This window comes from Ranitomeya variabilis, chromosome 4 (genome assembly GCF_051348905.1).
Source record: "Ranitomeya variabilis isolate aRanVar5 chromosome 4, aRanVar5.hap1, whole genome shotgun sequence".
Classification (NCBI taxonomy): domain Eukaryota; kingdom Metazoa; phylum Chordata; class Amphibia; order Anura; family Dendrobatidae; genus Ranitomeya; species Ranitomeya variabilis.
This window is the reverse complement of record NC_135235.1, coordinates 609,345,609-609,367,737: the sequence shown is the minus strand read 5'-3', so window position 1 is coordinate 609,367,737 and position 22,129 is coordinate 609,345,609. Positions and strand designations below refer to the sequence as shown.

Sequence of the window (22,129 nt, the reverse complement as noted above, 5' to 3'; positions counted from 1 at the left end):
TCTGGGAGCTGCAGGGAGGGAGGTAAGACCCTCGCAGCAACGCGATCACATCGCGTTGCTGCGGGGGGCTCAGGGAAGCCCGCAGGGAGCCCCCTCCCTGCGCGATGCTTCCCTGCACCGCCGGCACATCGCGATCATGTTTGATCGCGGTGTGCCGGGGGTTAATGTGCCGGGGGCGGTCCGTGACCGCTCCTGGCACATAGTGCCGGATGTCAGCTGTGATAATCAGCTGACACCCGGCCGCGATCGGCGGCGCTCCCCCCGTGAGCGCCGCTGATCGCGTATGACGTACTATCCCGTCGGCGGTCATACGGGCCCACCCCACCTCGACGGGATAGTGCGTCAGATGTCAGGAAGGGGTTAAAGGTTATGTTTTAACCCCTTCATGACCTTGGGATTTTTCGTTTATCCGTTTCCGTTTTTCACTCCCCTCCTTCCCAGAGCCATAACTTTTTTATTTTTCCGTCAATTTGGCCATGTTAGAGCTTATTTTTTGCGGGACGAGTTGTACTTTTGAACGACATCATTGGTTTTACCATGTCGTGTACTAGAAAACGGGAAAAAAATTCCAAGTGCGGTGAAATTGCAAAAAAAGTGCAGTCACTAAATGCTAAAACTGACCTGCCATTATGATTCTCCAGGTCAGTACGAGTTCATAGACACCTAACATGACTAGTTTTTTTTTTTACCTAAGTGGTGAAAAAAAATTCCAAACTTTGCTAAAAAAAAAAAAAAAAATTGCGCCATTTTCCGATACTCGTAGCGTCTCCATTTTTCATGATCTGGGGTCGGTTGAGGGCTTATTTTTTGCGTGCCAAGCTGGCATTTTTAATGATACCATTTTGGTGCAGATATGTTCTTTTGATTGCCCGTTATTGCATTTTAATGCAATGTCGCGGCGACCAAAAAAACATAATTCTGGCGTTTCGATTTTTTTTCTCGTTACGCCATTTAGCGATCAGGTTAATGCTTTTTTTTTATTGATAGATTGGGTGATTCTGAACGCGGCAATACCAAATATGTGTAGGTTTGATTTTTTTTTTATTGATTTATTTTGATTGGGGCGAAAGGGGGGTGATTTAAACTTTTATTTTTTTTTATTTTTTTCACATTGTTTTTAACTTTTTTTTTTCACTTTTACCATGCTTCAATAGCCTCCATGGGAGGCTAGAAGCTGGCACAACGCGATCGGCTCTGCTATGTAGCAGCGATCATAAGATCGCTGCTACACAGCAGAATTGCAGGTGTGCTGTGAGCGCCGACCACAGGGTGGCGCTCACAGCTGCCGAGGATCAGTAACCATAGAGGTCTCAAGGACCTCTATGGTTACCTTCCTGATGCATCGCCGACCCCCGATCATGTGACGGGGGTCGGCGATGACGTCATATCCGGCCGCCCGGCCGGATGCGGTGGTTAAGTGCCGCTGTCTGCGTTTGACAGCGGCATTTAACTAGTTAATAGGAGTGGGCAGATCGCGATTCTGCCCGCGCCTATTGCGGGCACATGTCAGCTGTTCAAAACAGCTGACATATCCCGGCTTTGATGCGGGCTCACCGCGGAGCCCTGCATCAAAGCAGGGGAGCTGACCTCGGACGGTATAGTAAGTCCGAGGTCAGTAAGGGGTTAATATTGGGATATCCTCCATAGCTATATTGTGTTGTTATTCCCTGAAGGTACAGGAACAGTGTTGCTTATTGCACACCATAGCTATTTATAGTGACCTGTGTATTTTGTTATGGCTGGTTTCTTAGCGACAGGCCCGCATACAGAGTTATGGCTTACTGAGGCCAAGGACATTTTTTCAGAAAAAGCATTTTCTCAAAAAAAGTATACACCCACTTATGCTGCAGCGTTTAAGGACTTGAGCAGGGTCTATAGGGAGCAGATAGTCTCCTGGTGGGAACTACAGAGCCTGGAGAATTATATTAAGAGCGGGATTGTCCCAAGAGGGCTACGTACAGGTACGGACTGGGGATGAAATTCAGCCCTGGCATTTGAAATCACACAGGCCCATGTTGTCCCCGTCCCCATGAACCAGGTGAGATATATCACTAATATTACCCTGGATGGAGGAAAGGAAGATTTACTACAAGACCAATATTTCCAATTATACCCACGGCATGCTGAGGTAAGTGACGGAGTGACCGGCTTTGTGTTCCGTCACAACTGTTAACAATATGGGTGTGTTGAGAACATTGATTCTGTTAACAACATAGCACACAAGGCAGCCCACAACCAGACCGGCCCTACTGGCATTTGCCAGAATTGCCAAATGGCCAGTCCAGCCCTGGCTACGTATCCCCTTGCTCCCAGCAGTACGATGCAGGACCCCCCAATTAATGAGCCTCTGGGAGAAAGAGGCAACCTGTAGCTCTCTGAGGTTTATGCAGATTTTAGCCAATGAAGAAAAAAATAATCTTGAGGAATTGAATGATAAATTAAAACAGCAAATTGACATTACAAAAAAATTTAAATCCGAGAGTGACTTTACTGTCAAAGAGAGTCAACTACAGAAAAACCCATGATATATACGGACTTTTTGCTGGATTCTTGGCTGTGCCTATTGGCACCTATTTCTATTGGAACTCCCCTGATGATTCTCCATTATTGGAGTTGAAACGCATAGGGAGAAAAGAGACATTGGGTATATACATTATATGGTGGTTGTCCATAGTAGGGCTCATTTGGGGCCTGTCCTTGTGAGGACAGGAGTTCTGCAGGGGCACAACAGGGAAGATAGTGGAAGCAAACTTACCTCCACCCCTTGCCCATACTTTTGGATCACCACTCTCCAGCTTTGGAGATTGAGAAGCAAACTGCTATATTGATACGGCCGTTCATTGGTAAGACCGATCCAATTTTTATCTTTTAGCACTGTTCACTTGAGCACTTTTGGTTTGTGTTTGTGTTTTGTTGGTATCTAAGATTTTTAAATTCTATAATATTAAAGGTTATGTTTTAATATTGGGATATCCTCCATAGCTATATTGTGTTGTTATTGCCTGAGGGTACAGGAATGGTGTTGCTTATTGCACGCCATAGCTATTTATATTTATAAATACTAACACACATACAAAAACACACCTGATACACACATACATACAAAATTCACATACATATAAAAACATACACTTATACACAAACATAAATACTAACACACATGTAAACAAAAGGTATTGTTTCTTTTTGCGGAGATCGACATGCTAAGCATGCCGAGATGAGGAGACTTAAAGCCTCAATTCTCCTCTGGGTAATATGCTAGTTATGCAAATTGTCTCTTCAGAGAGGAAGAGAGCTAGAACTCTAGTGCCACCTATTGGAAGATAGCAATTGTCAGATCTTTCGGACCTCCTAAAGTGAACCCGCAGAATCATGACAACGAACCTCCCAAGGGTGAGCTGGCCTGGTGGACCACCCCCAATACAGCGAGTGTTAGGGGCAGGCCCGAGGGAGACTATTGCCGCAGAAGCTGATACCCCGGAGACAGGAAGTAGGAGCGGAAAAGACGCAGAACTGGCTATAACAGAGACACAGGACAGACTGTCAATGACTGAGACTAAGAATAGGCAGGATATGGCGGATGCCCAGGACAGACCGGATATGGCGGAAACACAGGACAGGCAGGGTATGGTGGAAACACAGGACAGGCAGGTTATGGCGAATGTCCAGGACAGACTGGATATGGAGGACGCCCTGGATATGGCGGAAACACATGACTGGCAGGGTATGGCGGAAACACAGGACAGGCAGGTTATGGCGAATGTCCAGGACAGACTGGATATGGAGGACTCCCTGGACGGACTGGATATGGTGGAAACACATGACTGGCAGGGTATGGCGGAAACACAGGACAGGCAGGGTATGGTGGAAACAGGACAGACAGGGTATGACGGACGCATAGGACAGAGCAATGTATGGCAGATGCACAGGACAGAGCAAGGTACAGAGGGACCTGGGTCAAATGAGGACAAATGACAATCAGGCATGGAGCAGAGGAAGGAGTTACCTTAAATAGACCGAGTGCATCAGAACTTCCGGGTCAAGATCCTCCAGATTTATAGAGTGCTGGAACGGAACATCTGCAGACCACAGAGAGGAAGTGCGCTGTGAGAGGCTCGTACATGAACCCGATGAGAGCCAGGGACCGGTGGTGAAGAGACCGGAAGGCGCGCACACACCGCTGGAGCACGCCGGGACCGGTAAGTATGTAGGCGCGCAGAGTGAGCGGCAGGTGGCGCCGTGACAGCAATCCTACAAGTCAATGATGACCCTTTAACGACTCTTGTCACATGACTTAGGATAATAGTCAAACCACAATCTCAATTTGCAGATACTGTGTTTTGGGGTCTGTCCCTCATCAGTGCAAAGCGGAGATCTGGTTTGGCTGTGTGAGAAGCGTCAGACCATTATCCAAGAAGTATTGTTTCTCCTTGCGGAGATCGACATGCTAAGCATGCTGAGATGAGAAGACTTAAAGCCGCAATGCTCCTCTGGGTAATATGCTAATTATGCAAATTGTCTCTTCAGAGAGGAAGAGAGCTAGAAATCTAGTGCCACCTATTGGAAGGTAGCAATCCTGCAAGTCAATGTTGACCCTTTAACGAGCCTTGCCACATGACTTAGGATAATCGGTCAACATTGACTTGTAGTATTGCTACCTTCCAATAGGTGGCACTAGAGTTCTAGCTCTCTTCCTCTCTATTGGGCAGGTTCCACCTATTCGGCAGGTTCCATCTATTGGGCAGGTTCAGGGTAAGAAAGCAAAATTGTGTCAAAGAGCTTAGACAAGTGAACAACGTGACTCGCGGCTTGAAAAGAAACGGATGAGACAGGCTAAATGTAAGGCAGCTGAGACATCAGAGCAACGGGAATGTCGTCTTCACAAGAATCGGATAAGGCAGGCTGAAGCAAGGAATATGGAAACATCTGAACAAAAGGATGAACGTTGTGAAAATGACCGCATATGACATATGCAACGTGTGCAAAGATGTAGGCAGGCTGATTTGAGCTTGAAAGCATTTCACTACAACCCAATTCAAGACTATAGGTCACATCAGAAAGTCATAATTGGCAAAATGGACATAATATGCAAACATTGTCAAGCAAAGAAGTTTAACTTGGAATCGCCTGGTGTGTGCTGCTCAAATGGCAAAGTCAGTTTGCCACCTTTAGATCTACCTCCTGAACCACTTCTTTCATACATGTCAGGAACAACTCCCGAGTCCAAGCATTTTCTGCAAAATATTAGGAGATACAATTCATCTTTCCGGATTACATCCTTTGGTACGACATCTGTACTCCAGGAAGCAGGATTTATGCCAACTTTTAAAATCCAGGGCCAAATATACCACAAAATCGGTTCAATGCTTACTGTAGCAAATGACGATCCAAAGTTTTTGCAAATGTATTTTTTGGGAGACGAACAAATGCAAGCTGATAGACGTTGTGAAGCTACACTTGAGACAAAAAAAGAGATTGTGTTGAATTTTCAAAGATTTTTCCATCAGCACAATCAGATAGTAAACCTTTTCAAAATAGCCTTAGAAAGAATGCCAAGTGATGAATATCAAGTTGTAATAAGAGCAGACAAGACACCGGTTGGCGAGCATGAAAGGCGATTTAATTCTCCCACTGTTAACGAAGTAGCTATTGTAATGGTTGGACAGGACTTTCAAAGCCGAGATATAATTATTCAGCGACGAAGCGACAATCTTCAACGAAATGCAGAAACACATAGATCATATGATGATCTGCAATATCCGATAATATTTTGGAATGACCAAGATGGCTATCACTTTAATCTAACACAGACTGATCCCAAGACTGCTAGGCCAACCAATAACAAAAATCAGCTATGGACTTTTATGCCTACCAAATAATGATCAGACATGGGTCATCTAACCACATTTTACAATCATCAATTTATAGTTGATATGAATGCCAAGGTGGAAAGTGAGCATCTTTTGTACATATTGAACCAACAAATACTTAGAGTGGAGGAATACATTCATTAAAGGGATGCTGTTGCTAATGATGGCAACGTGGCTGACATAGGGGGTATGTTTATTTTACCGGCTACATTTACTGGAAGTCCCAGATTTATGCATGAGTATGCTCAGGACGCCATGACATATGTTCGGATATATGGTCGCCATGATTTGATTATTACAGTTACATGTAATCCAACTTGGCCAGAGATAAGGGAAGAGCTTCTGAATGGTGAGGGCCCCTCTGATCGACATGATTTAACAGCAAGGGTTTTTAAACAAAAACTGACCAAGCTCATGGACGTAATTACAAAGTATTACATTTTTGGTGAAAGTTAATTACAAAGTATTACATTTTTGGTGAAAGTCAGTGGTGGATGTATTCAATTGAGTGGCAAAAAATAAGTCATCCACATGCTCATTTACTGATATGGCTAAAGGATAAGATGCCCTGATCAAATTGACAGTTATTTCTGCTGAGCTTCCAAATCTAGAAGAGGACCCGGTACTTTTGAAACTATTTCTAAAAATATGATCCATGGCCCATGTGGGCCACTTAACCCAAGATCGCCATGTTATGAAGGAAGGAAAATGTACTAAAAAGTATCGTCGCAACTTGATTGTAGAAACACAAGCAGGAGATGATAGTTATCCTCTTAAGGCCGGGTTCACATTGCGTTAGCAGCAGCCCGTTCAACACATGCGTTAACAGGCTGCTGTTAGCGCAAGTGCCGATGTGTCATTGCACTAGCGCAGATAGAGCTAGCAGATGCTCTATCTGCGCTAGCAGTGACGGACCCGGAAACGCTGCAGCCTGCGTCCCAGGGTCCATCACTCAATGACGGCACATCACTAGCACACGCACATTGTGGGCGGGCGCTAGCGATGTGTCCGACATTGGACTCAATGGCGGCATTAATGGACTGCGTTACACCGTGTTATGCGGCGGTTTATTGTAGTCTGTCTAATGGACGCCAGTAACGTAATGTGAACCCAGCCTTACAGAAGATGGAAACCTGAACAGGGAGGATATACTGCAACAATCAGATTAAAAAGGGTTAAACAAAACACAGATATTGAAACGGATAATCGATGGGTTGTACCTCTCTCTCCACTGCTTTCAAGAATGTTTGAAGCGCACATTAACGTAGAATATTGTAACTCTGTTAAGTCAATGAAATACATTTGCAAATATGTTAACAAGGGCAGTGATGTGGGAGTTTTCCAGCCAGAGAATCCAAAATGTACATCTGATGAGATTATGCTGTATCAGATGGGAAGGTATATAAGTAGTAATGAAGCCGTGTGGCGATTACTAAATATTCCCATCCATGAAAGACCTCTGACTGTAGTTCATCTAAGTGTCCATCTCGAAAATGGACAACGAGTTTATTTTCCTCCCAGCAATGCAGAGGAAAGAGCTGCTCAACCACCCAATACAACATTGACAGCTTTCTTTCTCCTATGTCAAGCAGATCCATTTGCAAGGACTTTATTATTTTCCGATGTTCCAAAATATACATGGAATAAATCGAGAAAAGTATTTTGCAAGAGGAAACAAGGTGCAAGGGCCCCAGGATGGGACGGACGTTCCAGTGATGCTCTTGGACGTGTGTATACAGTGCATCCAAACAACGCAGAGTGTTACTACCTCCGATTACTGCGTCACACTGTCCATGGGCCATCTTATTTCACATATTTGAAAATAGTTGATGGAGAGCTGTGTCAAACTTACAGGGAATCATGCCAAAAGTGTGGTCTGATCAAAGACGATCAACACTGGGACATGACATTGCAGGAAGCATCTCTCACTTGCTTTCCACCTCAACTAAGAGACCTGTTTGCTATAATATTTACAACCTGTGTCCATTCCAATCCCTGTGCACTTTGGGACAAATACAAAGAATATCTTAGTGAAGATATTCTTAGAGTGCAAAGGAGAGTTAATCCAGACTTAGTTAAATTTCACTGCTGACATATTCAACAAAGCCCTCTTGATGTTAGAAGAAAGGTGCATATCTATCAATAGTAAAACTTTTAATAGAATTAGGTTTACCAGCACCAAATCGACCAGACTTTGATATTATGAACAGATATATTCTGCAAGAAAAAAGCTATGATTTGGAAAAATGTAAAGAATTTGTCATATTAAATAAGCTTCTCTCGGTTGATAAACTAAGATCAGCCTATATGGCAATTATGGCTCATATTTCCAGTGGAAATGGGGGACTATTTTTCCTAGATGCATCAGGAGGTACTGGTAAAACATTTTTAAATAATTTGCTACTTGCAAAAATGTGCTCAAATAATGACATTGCCTTGGATGCTGCATCATCTGGGATTGCGGCCACTCTTTTAGATGGAGGTCGCACGGCTCATTCAGCATTAGGATTGACCTTTAATCTAGCTCTTTCAGAAACTCCTGTCTGTAATAAGGGCTCTGGGAAAGCTAAGGTATTACAAACTTGCAAAGTAATTGTTTGGGATGAATGTACCATGGCGCACAAGAAAGCATTTGAGGCCCTTGATCGCTCCTTGAAAGATCTGCAGGGAACTAATCGTTTAATGGGGGAATTGTTGTAATTTTTGCAGGTGACTTCTGCTAGACATTACCTGTTCTTTAGGGAGCAACACAAGCGGATGAGCTGAATGCCTGTGTAAAATCTTATCTGTGGATACATGTGCAGAAGCAAACTCTTACTACTAATATGCGGGTTCATTTGATGGGAAATACAACTGCAGACAAATTTACACACCAGCTACTATGCCTTGGAAATGACAGGTTCCCTACCACTACTGGTCTCATTTCCATTCCAGAAGATTTTTGTGAACTTACATCTTCTGTAATGGAACTTATTAACCAAGTTTTCCCTGATATTTGTAACAATTTTAACAACCATCAGTGGCTTTGTGAACGTGCAATCCTAGCGCCTAAAAATGATAGTGTCAGCTCCATAAATATACTAATTCAGGGAAGGCTGCCTGGTCTAGCGACCACATACAGTACAGACCAAAAATTTGGACACACCTTCTCATTTAAAGATTTTTCTGTATTTTCATGACTATGAAAATTGTAAATTCACACTGAAGGCATGAAAACTATGAATTAACACATGTGGAATTATATACTTAACAAAAAAGTGTAAAACAACTGAAAATATGTCTTATATTCAAGGTTCTTCATAGTAGCCACCTTTTGCTTTGATGACTGCTTTGCACACTCTTGGCATTCTCTTGATGAGCTTCAAGAGGTTGTCACCGGAAATGGTTTTCACTTCACAGGTGTGCCCTGACAGGTTTAAGAAGTGGGATTTCTTGCCTTCAAAATGGGGTTGGGACCATCAGTTGTGTTGAGCAGAAGTCTGGTGGATACACAGCTGATAGTCCTACTGAATACGTTGTTAGAATTTGTATTATGGAAAGAAAAAAGCAGCTAAGTAAAGAAAAACGAGTGGCCATCATTACTTTAAGAAATGAAGGTCAGTTAGTCTGAAAAATTGGGCAAACTTTGAAAGTGTCCCCAAGTGCAGTTGCAAAAACCATCAAGTGCTCCAAAAAAACTGGCTCAAATGAGAACCGCCCCAGGAAAGGAAGACCAAGAGTCTCCTCTGTTTCTGAGGATACGTTTATCCAAGTCACCAGCCTCAGAAATCGCAGGTTAACAGCAGCTCAAATTAGAGACCAGGTCAATGCCACAGAGAGTTCTAGCAGCAGACACATCTCTACAACAACTGTTAAGAGGAGACATTGTGCAGCAGGCCTTCATGGTAAAATAGCTGCTAGGAAACCACTGTTAAGGACAGGCAACAAGCAGAGGAGACTTGTTTGGGCTAAAGAACACAAGGAATGGACAATAGACCAGTGGAAATCTGTGCTTTGGTCTGATGAGTCCAAATTTGAGATATTTGGATCCAACCACCGTGTCTTTGCGTGAGGCAGAAAAAGTGAACGGATGGACTTTACATGCCTGGTTCCCACTGTGAAGCATGGAGGAGGAGGTTTGATGGTGTGGGGGTGCTTTGCTGGTGACACTGCTGGGGATTTATTCAAAATTGAAGGCATACTGAACCAGCATGGCTACTACATTATCTTGCAGCGGCATGCTATTCTGTCATGATCTCAATGGCAAGAGATCATAGCATCAGCATATATAGGAACTAGCTCTTGGAAGATGGAAACTGAGCTGACCATGAACTAAACCTAACGCACAACTAGCAGTGGCCGGGTAGCATGCCTACGTTGATTCTAGATGCCCAGCACCAGCCGGAGGACTAAATAAAACTAGCAGAGGAAAATATTAGTCCTAGCTCACCTCTAGAGAAATACCCCGAAAGGAGACAGAGGCCCCCCACATGTATTGGCGGTGAATCAAGATGAAATAACAAACGTAGTATGAAAATAGGTTTAGCAAATTTGAGGTCCACTTACTACATAGCAGAAGACAGGAAGGACACTTTCATGGTCAGCTAAAAACCCTATCAAAACACCATCCAGAAATTACTTTAAAACTCTGGCATTAACTCATAACACCAGAGTGGCAATTCCTGTTCACAAGAGCTTTCCAGACACAGTAACGAAACTACAGCTGTGAACTGGAACAAAAATGCAAAAACAAACATGGACAAGAGTCCAACTTATCTAGTAGTTGTCTAGGAGCAGGAACAAGCACAGAGAGGCTTCTGATAACATTGATGACCGGCAAGCAACTAACAGAGCAGCAAGGTTATATAGCGACTCCCACATCTTGATGGGAACAGGTGAACAGAGAAGAAGAAGACACCAGTTCAATTCCACCAGTAGCCACCGGGGGAGCCCAGAATCCAAATCCACAACAGTACCCCCCCCTCAAGGAGGGGGCACCGAACCCTCACCAGAACCACCAGGGCGATCAGGATGGGCCCTATGAAAGGCACGAACCAGATCAGAGGCATGAACATCAGATGCATTCACCCAAGAATTATCCTCCAGGCCGTATCCCTTCCACTTGACCAGATACTGGAGTCTCCGTCTGGAAACACGAGAGTCTAAGATTTTCTCCACAACGTACTCCAACTCACCCTCAACCAACACCGGAGCAGGAGGCTCAACGGAAGGCACAACCGGTACCTCATACCTGCGCAATAATGACCGATGAAAAACGTTATGAATAGAAAAGGATGCAGGGAGGTCCAAACGGAAGGAAACAGGGTTAAGAATCTCCAATATCTTATACGGGCCGATGAACCGAGGCTTAAACTTAGGAGAAGAGACCCTCATAGGGACAAAACGAGAAGACAACCACACCAAGTCCCCAACACGAAGACGAGGACCAACACGACGACGGCGGTTAGCAAAAAGCTGAGTCTTCTCCTGGGACAACCTCAAATTGTCCACCACCTGCCCCCAGATCTGATGCAATCTCTCCACCACAGCATCCACTCCAGGACAATCCGAAGATTCCACCTGACCAGAGGAAAATCGAGGATGAAACCCCGAATTACAGAAAAACGGGGACACCAAAGTGGCAGAGCTGGCCCGATTATTGAGAGCGAACTCCGCCAATGGCAAAAAAGCAACCCAATCATCCTGGTCAGCAGACACAAAACACCTCAGATATGTCTCCAGGGTCTGATTAATCCGCTCAGTCTGGCCATTCGTCTGAGGATGGAAAGCGGACGAAAAAGATAAATCTATGCCCATCCTAGCACAGAATGCCCGCCAAAATCTAGACACGAATTGCGTCCCTCTGTCAGAAACGATATTCTCAGGAATACCATGCAAACGAACAACATTTTGAAAAAACAGAGGAACCAACTCGGAAGAAGAAGGCAACTTGGGCAGAGGAACCAAATGGACCATCTTAGAGAAACGGTCACACACCACCCAGATGACAGACATCTTCTGAGAAACAGGCAGATCTGAAATAAAATCCATCGAGATGTGCGTCCAAGGCCTCTTAGGAATAGGCAAGGGCAACAACAATCCACTAGCCCGAGAACAACAAGGCTTGGCCCGAGCACAAACGTCACAAGACTGCACAAAGCCTCGCACATCTCGTGACAGGGAAGGCCACCAGAAGGACCTTGCCACCAAATCCCTGGTACCAAAAATGCCAGGATGACCTGCCAACGCAGAAGAATGAACCTCAGAGATGACTCTACTGGTCCAATCATCAGGAACAAACAGTTTATCAGGTGGGCAACGATCAGGTCTATCCGCCTGAAACTCCTGCAAGGCCCGCCGCAGGTCTGGAGAAACGGCTGACAATACCACTCCATCCTTAAGGATACCTGTGGGCTCAGAGTTACCAGGCGAGTCAGGCTCAAAACTCCTAGAAAGGGCATCCGCCTTAACATTCTTAGAACCCGGTAGGTATGACACCACAAAATTAAACCGAGAGAAAAATAATGACCAGCGCGCCTGTCTAGGATTCAGGCGCCTGGCGGTCTCAAGATAAACCAAATTTTTGTGGTCAGTCAATACCACCACCTGATGTCTGGCCCCCTCAAGCCAATGGCGCCACTCCTCAAAAGCCCACTTCATGGCCAAAAGCTCCCGATTCCCAACATCATAATTCCGCTCAGCGGGCGAAAATTTACGGGAAAAGAAGGCACAAGGCCTCATCACGGAGCAGTCAGAACTTTTCTGCGACAACACTGCCCCAGCTCCGATCTCAGAAGCGTCGACCTCAACCTGAAAAGGTAGAGCAACATCAGGCTGACGCAACACAGGGGCAGAGGAAAAACGGCGCTTAAGCTCCCGAAAGGCCTCCACAGCATCAGGGGACCAATCAGCAACATCAGCACCCTTCTTAGTCAAATCGGTCAATGGCTTAGCAATATCCGAAAAACCAGCAATAAATCGACGATAAAAGTTAGCAAAGCCCAAAAATTTCTGAAGACTCTTAAGAGAAGAGGGCTGCGTCCAATCACAAATAGCTTGAACCTTGACAGGATCCATTTCAATGGAAGAGGGGGAAAAAATATATCCCAAAAAGGAAATCCTCTGTACCCCAAAAACACACTTAGAACCCTTCACACACAAAGAATTAGACCGCAAAACCTGAAAAACCCTCCTGACTTGTTGAACATGAGAGTCCCAGTCATCCGAAAAAATCAGAATATCATCCAGATACACAATCATAAATTTATCCAAATAATCGCGAAAAATATCATGCATAAAGGACTGGAAAACTGACGGAGCATTTGAAAGACCAAAAGGCATCACTAAATACTCAAAGTGGCCCTCGGGCGTATTAAATGCGGTTTTCCACTCATCCCCCTGCCTGATTCGCACCAAATTATACGCCCCACGAAGGTCAATCTTAGAGAACCACTTGGCCCCCTTTATGCGAGCAAACAAATCAGTCAGCAACGGCAATGGGTATTGATATTTAACAGTGATTTTATTCAAAAGCCGATAATCAATACATGGTCTCAAAGAGCCGTCTTTTTTTGACACAAAGAAAAAACCGGCTCCTAAGGGAGATGACGATGGACGAATATGTCCCTTTTCCAAGGACTCCTTTATATATTCACGCATAGCAGCATGTTCAGGCACAGACAGATTAAATAAACGACCCTTTGGGTATTTACTACCCGGGATTAAATCTATGGCACAATCGCACTCTCGGTGCGGAGGTAACGAACCAAGCTTGGATTCTTCAAAGACGTCACGATAGTCAGACAGGAACTCAGGAATTTCAGAGGGAATAGATGATGAAATGGAAACCACAGGTACATCCCCATGAGCCCCCTTACATCCCCAGCTCAACACAGACATAGCTTTCCAGTCGAGGACTGGGTTGTGAGATTGCAGCCAAGGCAATCCTAGCACCAAATCATCATGTAGATTATACAGCACCAGAAAGCGAATAATCTCCTGGTGATCCGGATTAATACGCATAGTTACTTGTGTCCAGTATTGTGGTTTATTATTAGCCAATGGGGTGGAGTCAATCCCCTTCAGAGGAATAGGAGTCTCCAAAGGCTCTAAATCATACCCACAGCGTTTGGCAAAGGACCAATCCATAAGACTCAAAGCGGCGCCGGAGTCGACATAGGCGTCCGTGGTAATAGATGACAAAGAGCAAATCAGGGTCACAGATAGAATAAACTTAGACGGTAAGGTGCAAATGGAAACAGATTTACCAAGCTTTTTAGTGCGCTTAGAGCATGCTGATATAACATGAGTAGAATCACCACAATAGAAACACAACCCATTTTTCCGTCTAAAATTCTGCCGCTCGCTTCGGGACAGAATTCTATCACACTGCATACTCTCTGGCGATTTCTCAGTGGACACCGCCAGATGGTGCACTGGTTTGCGCTCCCGCAAACGCCTATCGATCTGAATAGCCATTGTCATGGACTCATTCAGACCCGCAGGCACAGGGAACCCCACCATAACATCCTTAATGGCATCAGAGAGACCCTCTCTGAAAGTCGCCGCCAGGGCGCACTCATTCCACTGAGTAAGCACAGACCATTTACGGAATCTTTGGCAGTAAATTTCCGCTTCATCTTGCCCCTGAGATAGGGACATCAAAGTTTTTTCTGCCTGAAGCTCCAAATGAGGTTCGTCATAAAGCAACCCCAAGGCCAGAAAAAACGCATCCACATTGAGCAACGCAGGATCCCCTGGTGTCAATGAAAAAGCCCAGTCTTGAGGGTCGCCCCGGAGCAAGGAAATCACAATCCTGACCTGCTGTGCAGGATCTCCGGCAGAGCGAGATTTCAGGGACAAAAATAATTTGCAATTATTTCGAAAATTCTGAAACCCAGATCTATTCCCCGAGAAAAATTCCGGCAAAGGAATTCTCGGCTCAGATACAGGTGCATGACAAACAAAATCTTGCAAATTTTGTACCTTCGTGGCGAGATTATTCAAACCTGCAGTTACACTCTGAAGATCCATTGCAAACAGGTGAACACAGAGCCATTCAAAGGAGAGGAAAAAAAAAAAAAAAAAAAATTTCAGCAGACTACTTATTTCTCTCCTTTCTCAGCCAAGGATTTTAACCCTTTAGTGGGCCGGTCAAACTGTCATGATCTCAATGGCAAGAGATCATAGCATCAGCATATATAGGAACTAGCTCTTGGAAGATGGAAACTGAGCTGACCATGAACTAAATCTAACGCACAACTAGCAGTGGCCGGGTAGCATGCCTACGTTGATTCTAGATGCCCAGCACCAGCCGGAGGACTAAATAAAACTAGCAGAGGAAAATATTAGTCCTAGCTCACCTCTAGAGAAATACCCCGAAAGGAGACAGAGGCCCCCCACATGTATTGGCGGTGAATCAAGATGAAATAACAAACGTAGTATGAAAATAGGTTTAGCAAATTTGAGGTCCACTTACTACATAGCAGAAGACAGGAAGGACACTTTCATGGTCAGCTAAAAACCCTATCAAAACACCATCCAGAAATTACTTTAAAACTCTGGCATTAACTCATAACACCAGAGTGGCAATTCCTGTTCACAAGAGCTTTCCAGACACAGTAACGAAACTACAGCTGTGAACTGGAACAAAAATGCAAAAACAAACATGGACAAGAGTCCAACTTATCTAGTAGTTGTCTAGGAGCAGGAACAAGCACAGAGAGGCTTCTGATAACATTGATGACCGGCAAGCAACTAACAGAGCAGCAAGGTTATATAGCGACTCCCACATCTTGATGGGAACAGGTGAACAGAGAAGAAGAAGACACCAGTTCAATTCCACCAGTAGCCACTGGGGGAGCCCAGAATCCAAATCCACAACACTATTCCATCCGGTTTACATTTAGCCATCATTTATTTTTCAACAGGACAATGACCCCAAACACACCTCCAGGCTGTGTAATGACTATTTGACCAAGAAGGAAAGTGATGGGGTGCTACGCCAGATGACCTGGCCTCCACAGTCACCAGACCTGAACCCAATCGAGATGGTTTGGGGTGTGCTGGACCGCAGAGTGAAGGCAAAAGGGCCAACAAGTGCTAAGCATCTCTGGGAACTACTTCAAGACTGTTGGAAGACCATTTCCGGTGACTACCTCTTGAAGCTCATCAAGAGAATGCCAAGAGTGTGCAAAGCAGTCATCAAAGCAAAAGGTGGCTACTTTGAAGAACCTAGAATATAAAACATATTTTCAGTTGTTTCAAACTTTTTTGTTAAGTATAAAATTCCACATGTGTTATTTCATAGTTTTGATGCCTTCATTGTGAATTTACAATTTTCATAGTTATGAAAATACAGAAAAATCTTTAAATGAGAAGGTGTGTCCAAACTTTTGGTCTGTACTGTACATGTCCATTGAGTCAGTCATGGTGAGTGAACAAGCCATAATGTATCCATTGGAGTTCCTGAGTTCTTTGGAGCCTCTCGGAATGCCACCACATAAGCTCACTTTAAAAATAGGAGCCAAAAAAATTTTGCTTCGGAACCTTGACCCACCAAAAATGTGTAACGGCACAAGATTGTGCATTAAGAGTCTCATGCCCAATGTTATTGAACCCACTATTCTTATGGGAAACTCTAAGGGAGCAAATGTTTTCATTCAGCGTATTCCTTTGCTACCAAGCGACATGCCCTTCAATTTTAAGCGTTTGCAGTCCCCAATTCGACTTGCACTTGCTATGACTATAAACAAAGCAGAAGGTCAATCACTTAAAGTAGCCGGCATTAATTTAGAGAGCCCATGTCTTTTACATGGACATTTGTGCGTTGCTTGCTCTAGAGTGGGTAACCCCCAAAATCTTTTCATATATGCACCTGAAGGTAAAACCAGAAACATTGTTTACTAAAAAGCACTACAATAGATAGTTGTTAACTCTAAACTAATTTTACTCTTTTGTCCGTGAACTACTTATAGATTACACTGGAGGGAAGGGGGTAGGGTTGCGCTATGTTGATAATTGGGTGTAAATGTTTTATATTTTTGTGTAAGGTGCATAAATTTTCTTTTTTGATAAAAGAAATAGTTAAAAAAATTGTTGTAATAGTTTATACTACATAATATGTATTGAATATGTAATATCAATAAAAATGTTGAAATAAAAAAGTTGTTGTTCATATCAATGTTACGACAAATTAGTAAAATGCCAAAATTCTAAAAATTTAAAGTGGAAAAAAAAATTACTGTAGCACTCTGAAAATGTAAATTTCAGGGTGACACTGAAAATTTAACTTTAGCTACCATAACCAACAATTTAACATATTTTCCGCGAAGCCGCGGTTATTCTACTAGTACACAAATACAATACAGTTACAAAAAGTCACAAATACACAAATGTATACATATCTACATACAAAATAAAGACACATACAAGAAAATACACAGGTACACATACTAAAAAAAATCACTGACATGCACATACATAAATGGTAAAAAACACACACACACATACAAAAAACATACACATACATTCACGAACAGAGAAAAATACAGCTAATCACAAAAAAAAGAAAAAAATCTCATAACCCATCACAAACACAAAGATGCACAGATGACTGTTTACTTTGAGACAGCGGAGAGGAACTACAAGCCCCATCAGCTACTGTTTCTTCACATTCACTTCCTAAAGGTCACAGTCTCTGAGCCCTTAGAAGCACAAGTTTCAAGTTTACCAGGTACCCATCTGATACCCAGCATTACAAATACTGCCCTAGTGTTCAATCCATCAAAACTGGAAAAAAGTCCAATAAGAGTGTATAGGGTCACCACCACCCACCTATCATTCTTACCTCTTGTAATAGGCAGGCCACAGTGGCGATATATTATTAACTATCTGTTCCTTGCGGGAAAGAAGTAGTCCTACCATAGTGACCAGACATAGTGCCAGGAGGATCTTCATTAAGGACTTCGATCGTAGGTTCACGCAGGGGATCATCTTGAGATTTTATTTTTTATTCTTCCAGCTTTTACCGTGTTGATTCAGTTTTTAGCATGTGAGTGCCTTATCAGTGGGATTCCTAGTACATAGGTGAGGGCACTGGTGTGAGCTCAGGACTGGTAGTGCTGTAGTGTTGCCCTTCTTCAGCTCCGCACTCAGTGGTGTATGACAGGTCCTAACATGCGTGTGCATACAGTGTGTGCATGTGTGTAATCTGAAGATGTGAGTCTCTGCAGAGCATTCCCGGACAGTACAGAGGCAGCTGTGTCAGACACTTATGCGGAAGGCGGGTCACTACAGCACTGTGTTTTGGGGCATGTAATGTCCACACTTTGTAAGTAATCCACACTAGTAAATCTTCATTATCTTTATTTCTCTTTAGCAGGTTGCATAAGCTTGTCTCTGCATGCATGACAAAGTGAAAGTAACTTCTCCCCCTCCTCTCTGTAACTACCCACAATTCTCTACATCTCATCTTTCTTAAAGAGACAAGGTACAAGATTTAATTAATGCATATTACAACATCCCCTTTTTTTTTTTTTTTTTTTTTTTTTTTAAACGAATAAAGCTAAAATAAAATAACATGAACTAATGATGCAACAAGAAAAATGTCCAAGAAAACGTATGTCCATTTTGCCCTGTTAAAGAAAAGAAGTCACGCTTCTTCAATAAGTCTGGATGGAGCCCTTCTCTCTCTTGATGGATAACGTCTGGGCTCAGCGATGGTGTCCATTAATGAAGAACTTGTTGCCTCCTGGTGATTCTCTCCACTGTTGAGTGCCGAATCTTCCCCCAGAGAATGTCCATTGTCATTATTTTGAGGAATAATTTTGAAATGTGAAGAGTTTCGAGTTATGAAGTGTCCATCCCTCTCAGCCGTGACCATGCTGCCTTTCTTGTCAATAACGTTATATTTTGCGGGACAATATGCAGCTGAAGTCTTGTTGGTTGGTCTCTGACGCACCACAACGACGTCACCTCTTTTGATAGCATTTGGCTGTGCCCTTCGCCTTCTGTCTGCATAGTGTTTCATGGTTTGTTTGTTGGAAGAGTCTGCTAAGCGCACAGAGGAGTCACTTGGTACAGGACGACTGACTATGTCAGGGATTCGTATATGCAGAGTTCTGCCAAACATTAGATGCGCTGGAGCAGCATTGGTAGTAGAATGTGGCGTATTGCGGTAATTGCGCATGAATTTGTACAATGACTGTTTCAGTGGGGTGTGCTCCAGGCTAGCTGCCTTGATTCGTTTCCCCATGGTGCGCATGAAGCGTTCGACTATTCCATTTGCTTGCGGCCAGCACGGTGTGATTTTTCTGTGACTGAACCCCAAGTATTCAGCAAATTGTGTGAACACGTGTCCATTGAATGGAGGTCCATTGTCCGTTTTGACCACTCTTGGAATGCTATATGCTGAAAATATGTTATCCAGTTCTGGTATCACACTAGTAGCAGATGTTGAAGAGATAAAAGAAATGACAGGGTATCTGGAATATTCGTCAATTGTTACTAGAATGTATTGGCCATTTGGTAACGGTCCATATATATCGACTGCCACCTCCTCCCAGACAGCAGTGGGTAGAGGTGACATTTGTAAAGGCTCCAGCTGTGATGATGGAGTGATAACTTGGCAGGTGGAACAGTGTTTAACCTTCTCTTCCACCAATTGATCCATGTTTGGGAACCACACTTTTTCTCTGAGTAATTTCTTTGTGCCAACAATTCCCAGATGACCTTCATGCGCTATCTGTATTACTAAGCTGCGCAGAGTCTTAGGTACAACCAATTTGGTACCTCGAAGGATGAGGCATTCCTCAGTGACAGATAGTTCATACCGTACACTTGAGAATAGTTTTAATTCTGTCAGATCAATCTCAGGATCGGGAAATTTTTCTCTTTGAATTTCATGCCACCTTCGATTTCGGATGATTTGTATTAAAGCACGTAGTGTCTTGTCACTTGTTGTGGCGTTCACAAAGTGATCAATGGAAAGAGCTTTTGGTACTGCATGGGCTGTAATGAAGCATATGTATTCTTCAATGGCGGAATGCTCAGGTAGATCATCAGTCATCGGATGTCTTGACAGATAGTCAGCGGGATTGCTGAATTTTCCAGGCTTGTGGACAATTTTGTAGTTGTAGTCCTGTAGACGTAGACCCCACCGTTCTATGCGTGCAGGCATTTTAGCTCTGGGATTTCCAAAGATCGTAAGGAGTGCTTGATGATCTGTGACAACAGTGAAGGGAGCTCCATACAGAAATAAGTGAAAATGTTCGCATCCCCAGACAACTGCCAAGCTTTCTTTTTCAGGTTGTGAATATTTCCGTTCCGTGCTTGTTAAGCTTTTACTTGCATAAGAAATAATCTGAGGATTTTGATTGTTATCTTTATATTGTGCTAAGATGGCACCCAGCCCCACGGGACTGGCGTCCACAATTAGCTCAGTTTGGAGAGCTGGATCAAAATAGGCCATTGTGGTTGTTGAGCAAAGTTCAGTTTTAATTGTTCCAAATGCATTTTGACAGTCTGGAGACCATTGAAAAACACAACTCTGTTTTGTAAGTTCCCTTAATGGACTGTTAATTGTTGAGAAGTTTGGAATGTATCTAGCACAATAACTGGCCATTCCAAGAAACGAGCGTACTTCACTGGCATCTTGTGGAATTGAGGCTGATTTAATGGATTCCACTTTCTTGGGATCAGGTTGTACCCCTTTTGCCGAAAAAATATGACCGTAAAACTCTAATGAATTTTTATCAAATTCACATTTTTCCTTGTTTAAGGTGAGTCCAGCAGAGAGGAGGCATTCAAAGACGGCATATAGAGCACGATTGTGTTCAGCTTGAGTTTTGCCAAACACCAGTATGTCATCACTGTAATTAAAGGCATTTGGAATGTTCTGAATAACGCCCCTTATTGCATCCTGAAAAATTTCCGCTGCAGAGCAGACCCCAAAAGTCAATCTTTTATATCTTCTGAGGCCCACATGTGTGGAAAATGTTGTCAAATATCTGGATTCTGGACTCAGCTCTAACTGGTGATAGCCCTTATTGAGATCGAGTTTTGAAAAGACGGTCGCTCCATTTAACACATGAATGATGTCATCAATTGTGGGTGAGATATGTCTTTCTCTCTGAATGGCAGTGTTGGGTAGGCGCATGTCAACACACAATCTCACCTGGTCAGGAGCCTTTGGTTTAGGAACTACCACCAGTGGTGAGACCCAGGGAGTGGGCCCAGTAACGGTTTCGATAACGTCCTCGTCCATGAGGAATTGGAGTTCTTTTTCTACTTTCCTTCTCAGGTGAAATGGAATGCGCCTATGTGACTGGGCCACTGGGCGAACACTATCGTCCACATGAAGATGTACTTGAGAGTCTTTTAGTTTCCCCAAGCCACTAAATAGGGAGGGAAAATTATTCACCATGGTTTGTATATCCATGTCCGCAGGATCAGTTATGGTATGGATAATTTGGATGAGACCTAGCTTCAAGGCAGTGTGATAGCTGAGAAGACAGCCTCCTGATCCTTGTAACGCATGAAAGGTAGTTCTCTGCTTATTGTCTTTATAGCTCAGTTCAACATCAAACTGCCCTCTGGTAGTTAGAGGTATTTTAGATCCATATGGGAAGATTTTAGTATGTACTTGCTGCAAAACTGGCTTTGTCTTCAATTGCTCATAGGTAGTGCTGTCTATGATGTCCACTGACGCTCCCGTATCTATTGTAAACGTGATATTGGTGTCGCAGATTGGGAGTGTGATACAGGGGGACTGTACAGAGCCAGTGGCAGAGGTGGTGAACACATAGTTTTCTGCTCCAGATGCTTCTTCTGTATCCTGATTTACCATTTTTACATCTGCAGGCCGTGTCATAGGCAGAGAAGGCTTGTATTGTGCTGATCTGCAGACAGCTGCCAAATGGTTCCCTTTTCCACACTTATTGCATGTCTGTCCTATAGCTGGACATCTGTCCAGGCGGTGAGGGAACTCCTGTCCACATCTATAGCATTTTTTCTGTTTCGGGGTTTGCTTGTCTTGTGTATTTTTATGCACGAGATTATGTACCTGTGACTTTTCCCCATTCTCCATTGTAGTAGCCTGATGATCTGCTATTTCCGTAGCACGGGCTATTTTGAGTAATTCATGTAAAGAGAGATCTTGCTGCAGAGCTTTGCGCCTTATTTTGTTAGATGAGCAGGTGACGATTACCTGAGTTAGGATTTCATCATCTATATCTGTGAATGCACATCCATGTGCCAGCTCCCTCAGTCGTGTGACATAG

General features: G+C 43.6%; 1 protein-coding gene across 1 annotated transcript in view; it reads right to left on the bottom strand.

Moving 5' to 3' along the window:
- The window catches only part of LOC143766021 (alpha-N-acetylgalactosaminide alpha-2,6-sialyltransferase 2-like), a 198,900-nt gene extending 180,791 nt beyond the window's left edge, over window positions 1-18,109 (bottom strand). Inside the window, exon 1 of the mRNA XM_077253351.1 lies at window positions 17,698-18,109. Within this exon, the coding sequence (XP_077109466.1) occupies window positions 17,698-17,843 (146 nt within the window). The 5' untranslated portion in view covers window positions 17,844-18,109. The remainder of the gene's footprint in view (window positions 1-17,697) is intronic.
- Window positions 18,110-22,129: the final 4,020 nt, after the last annotated feature.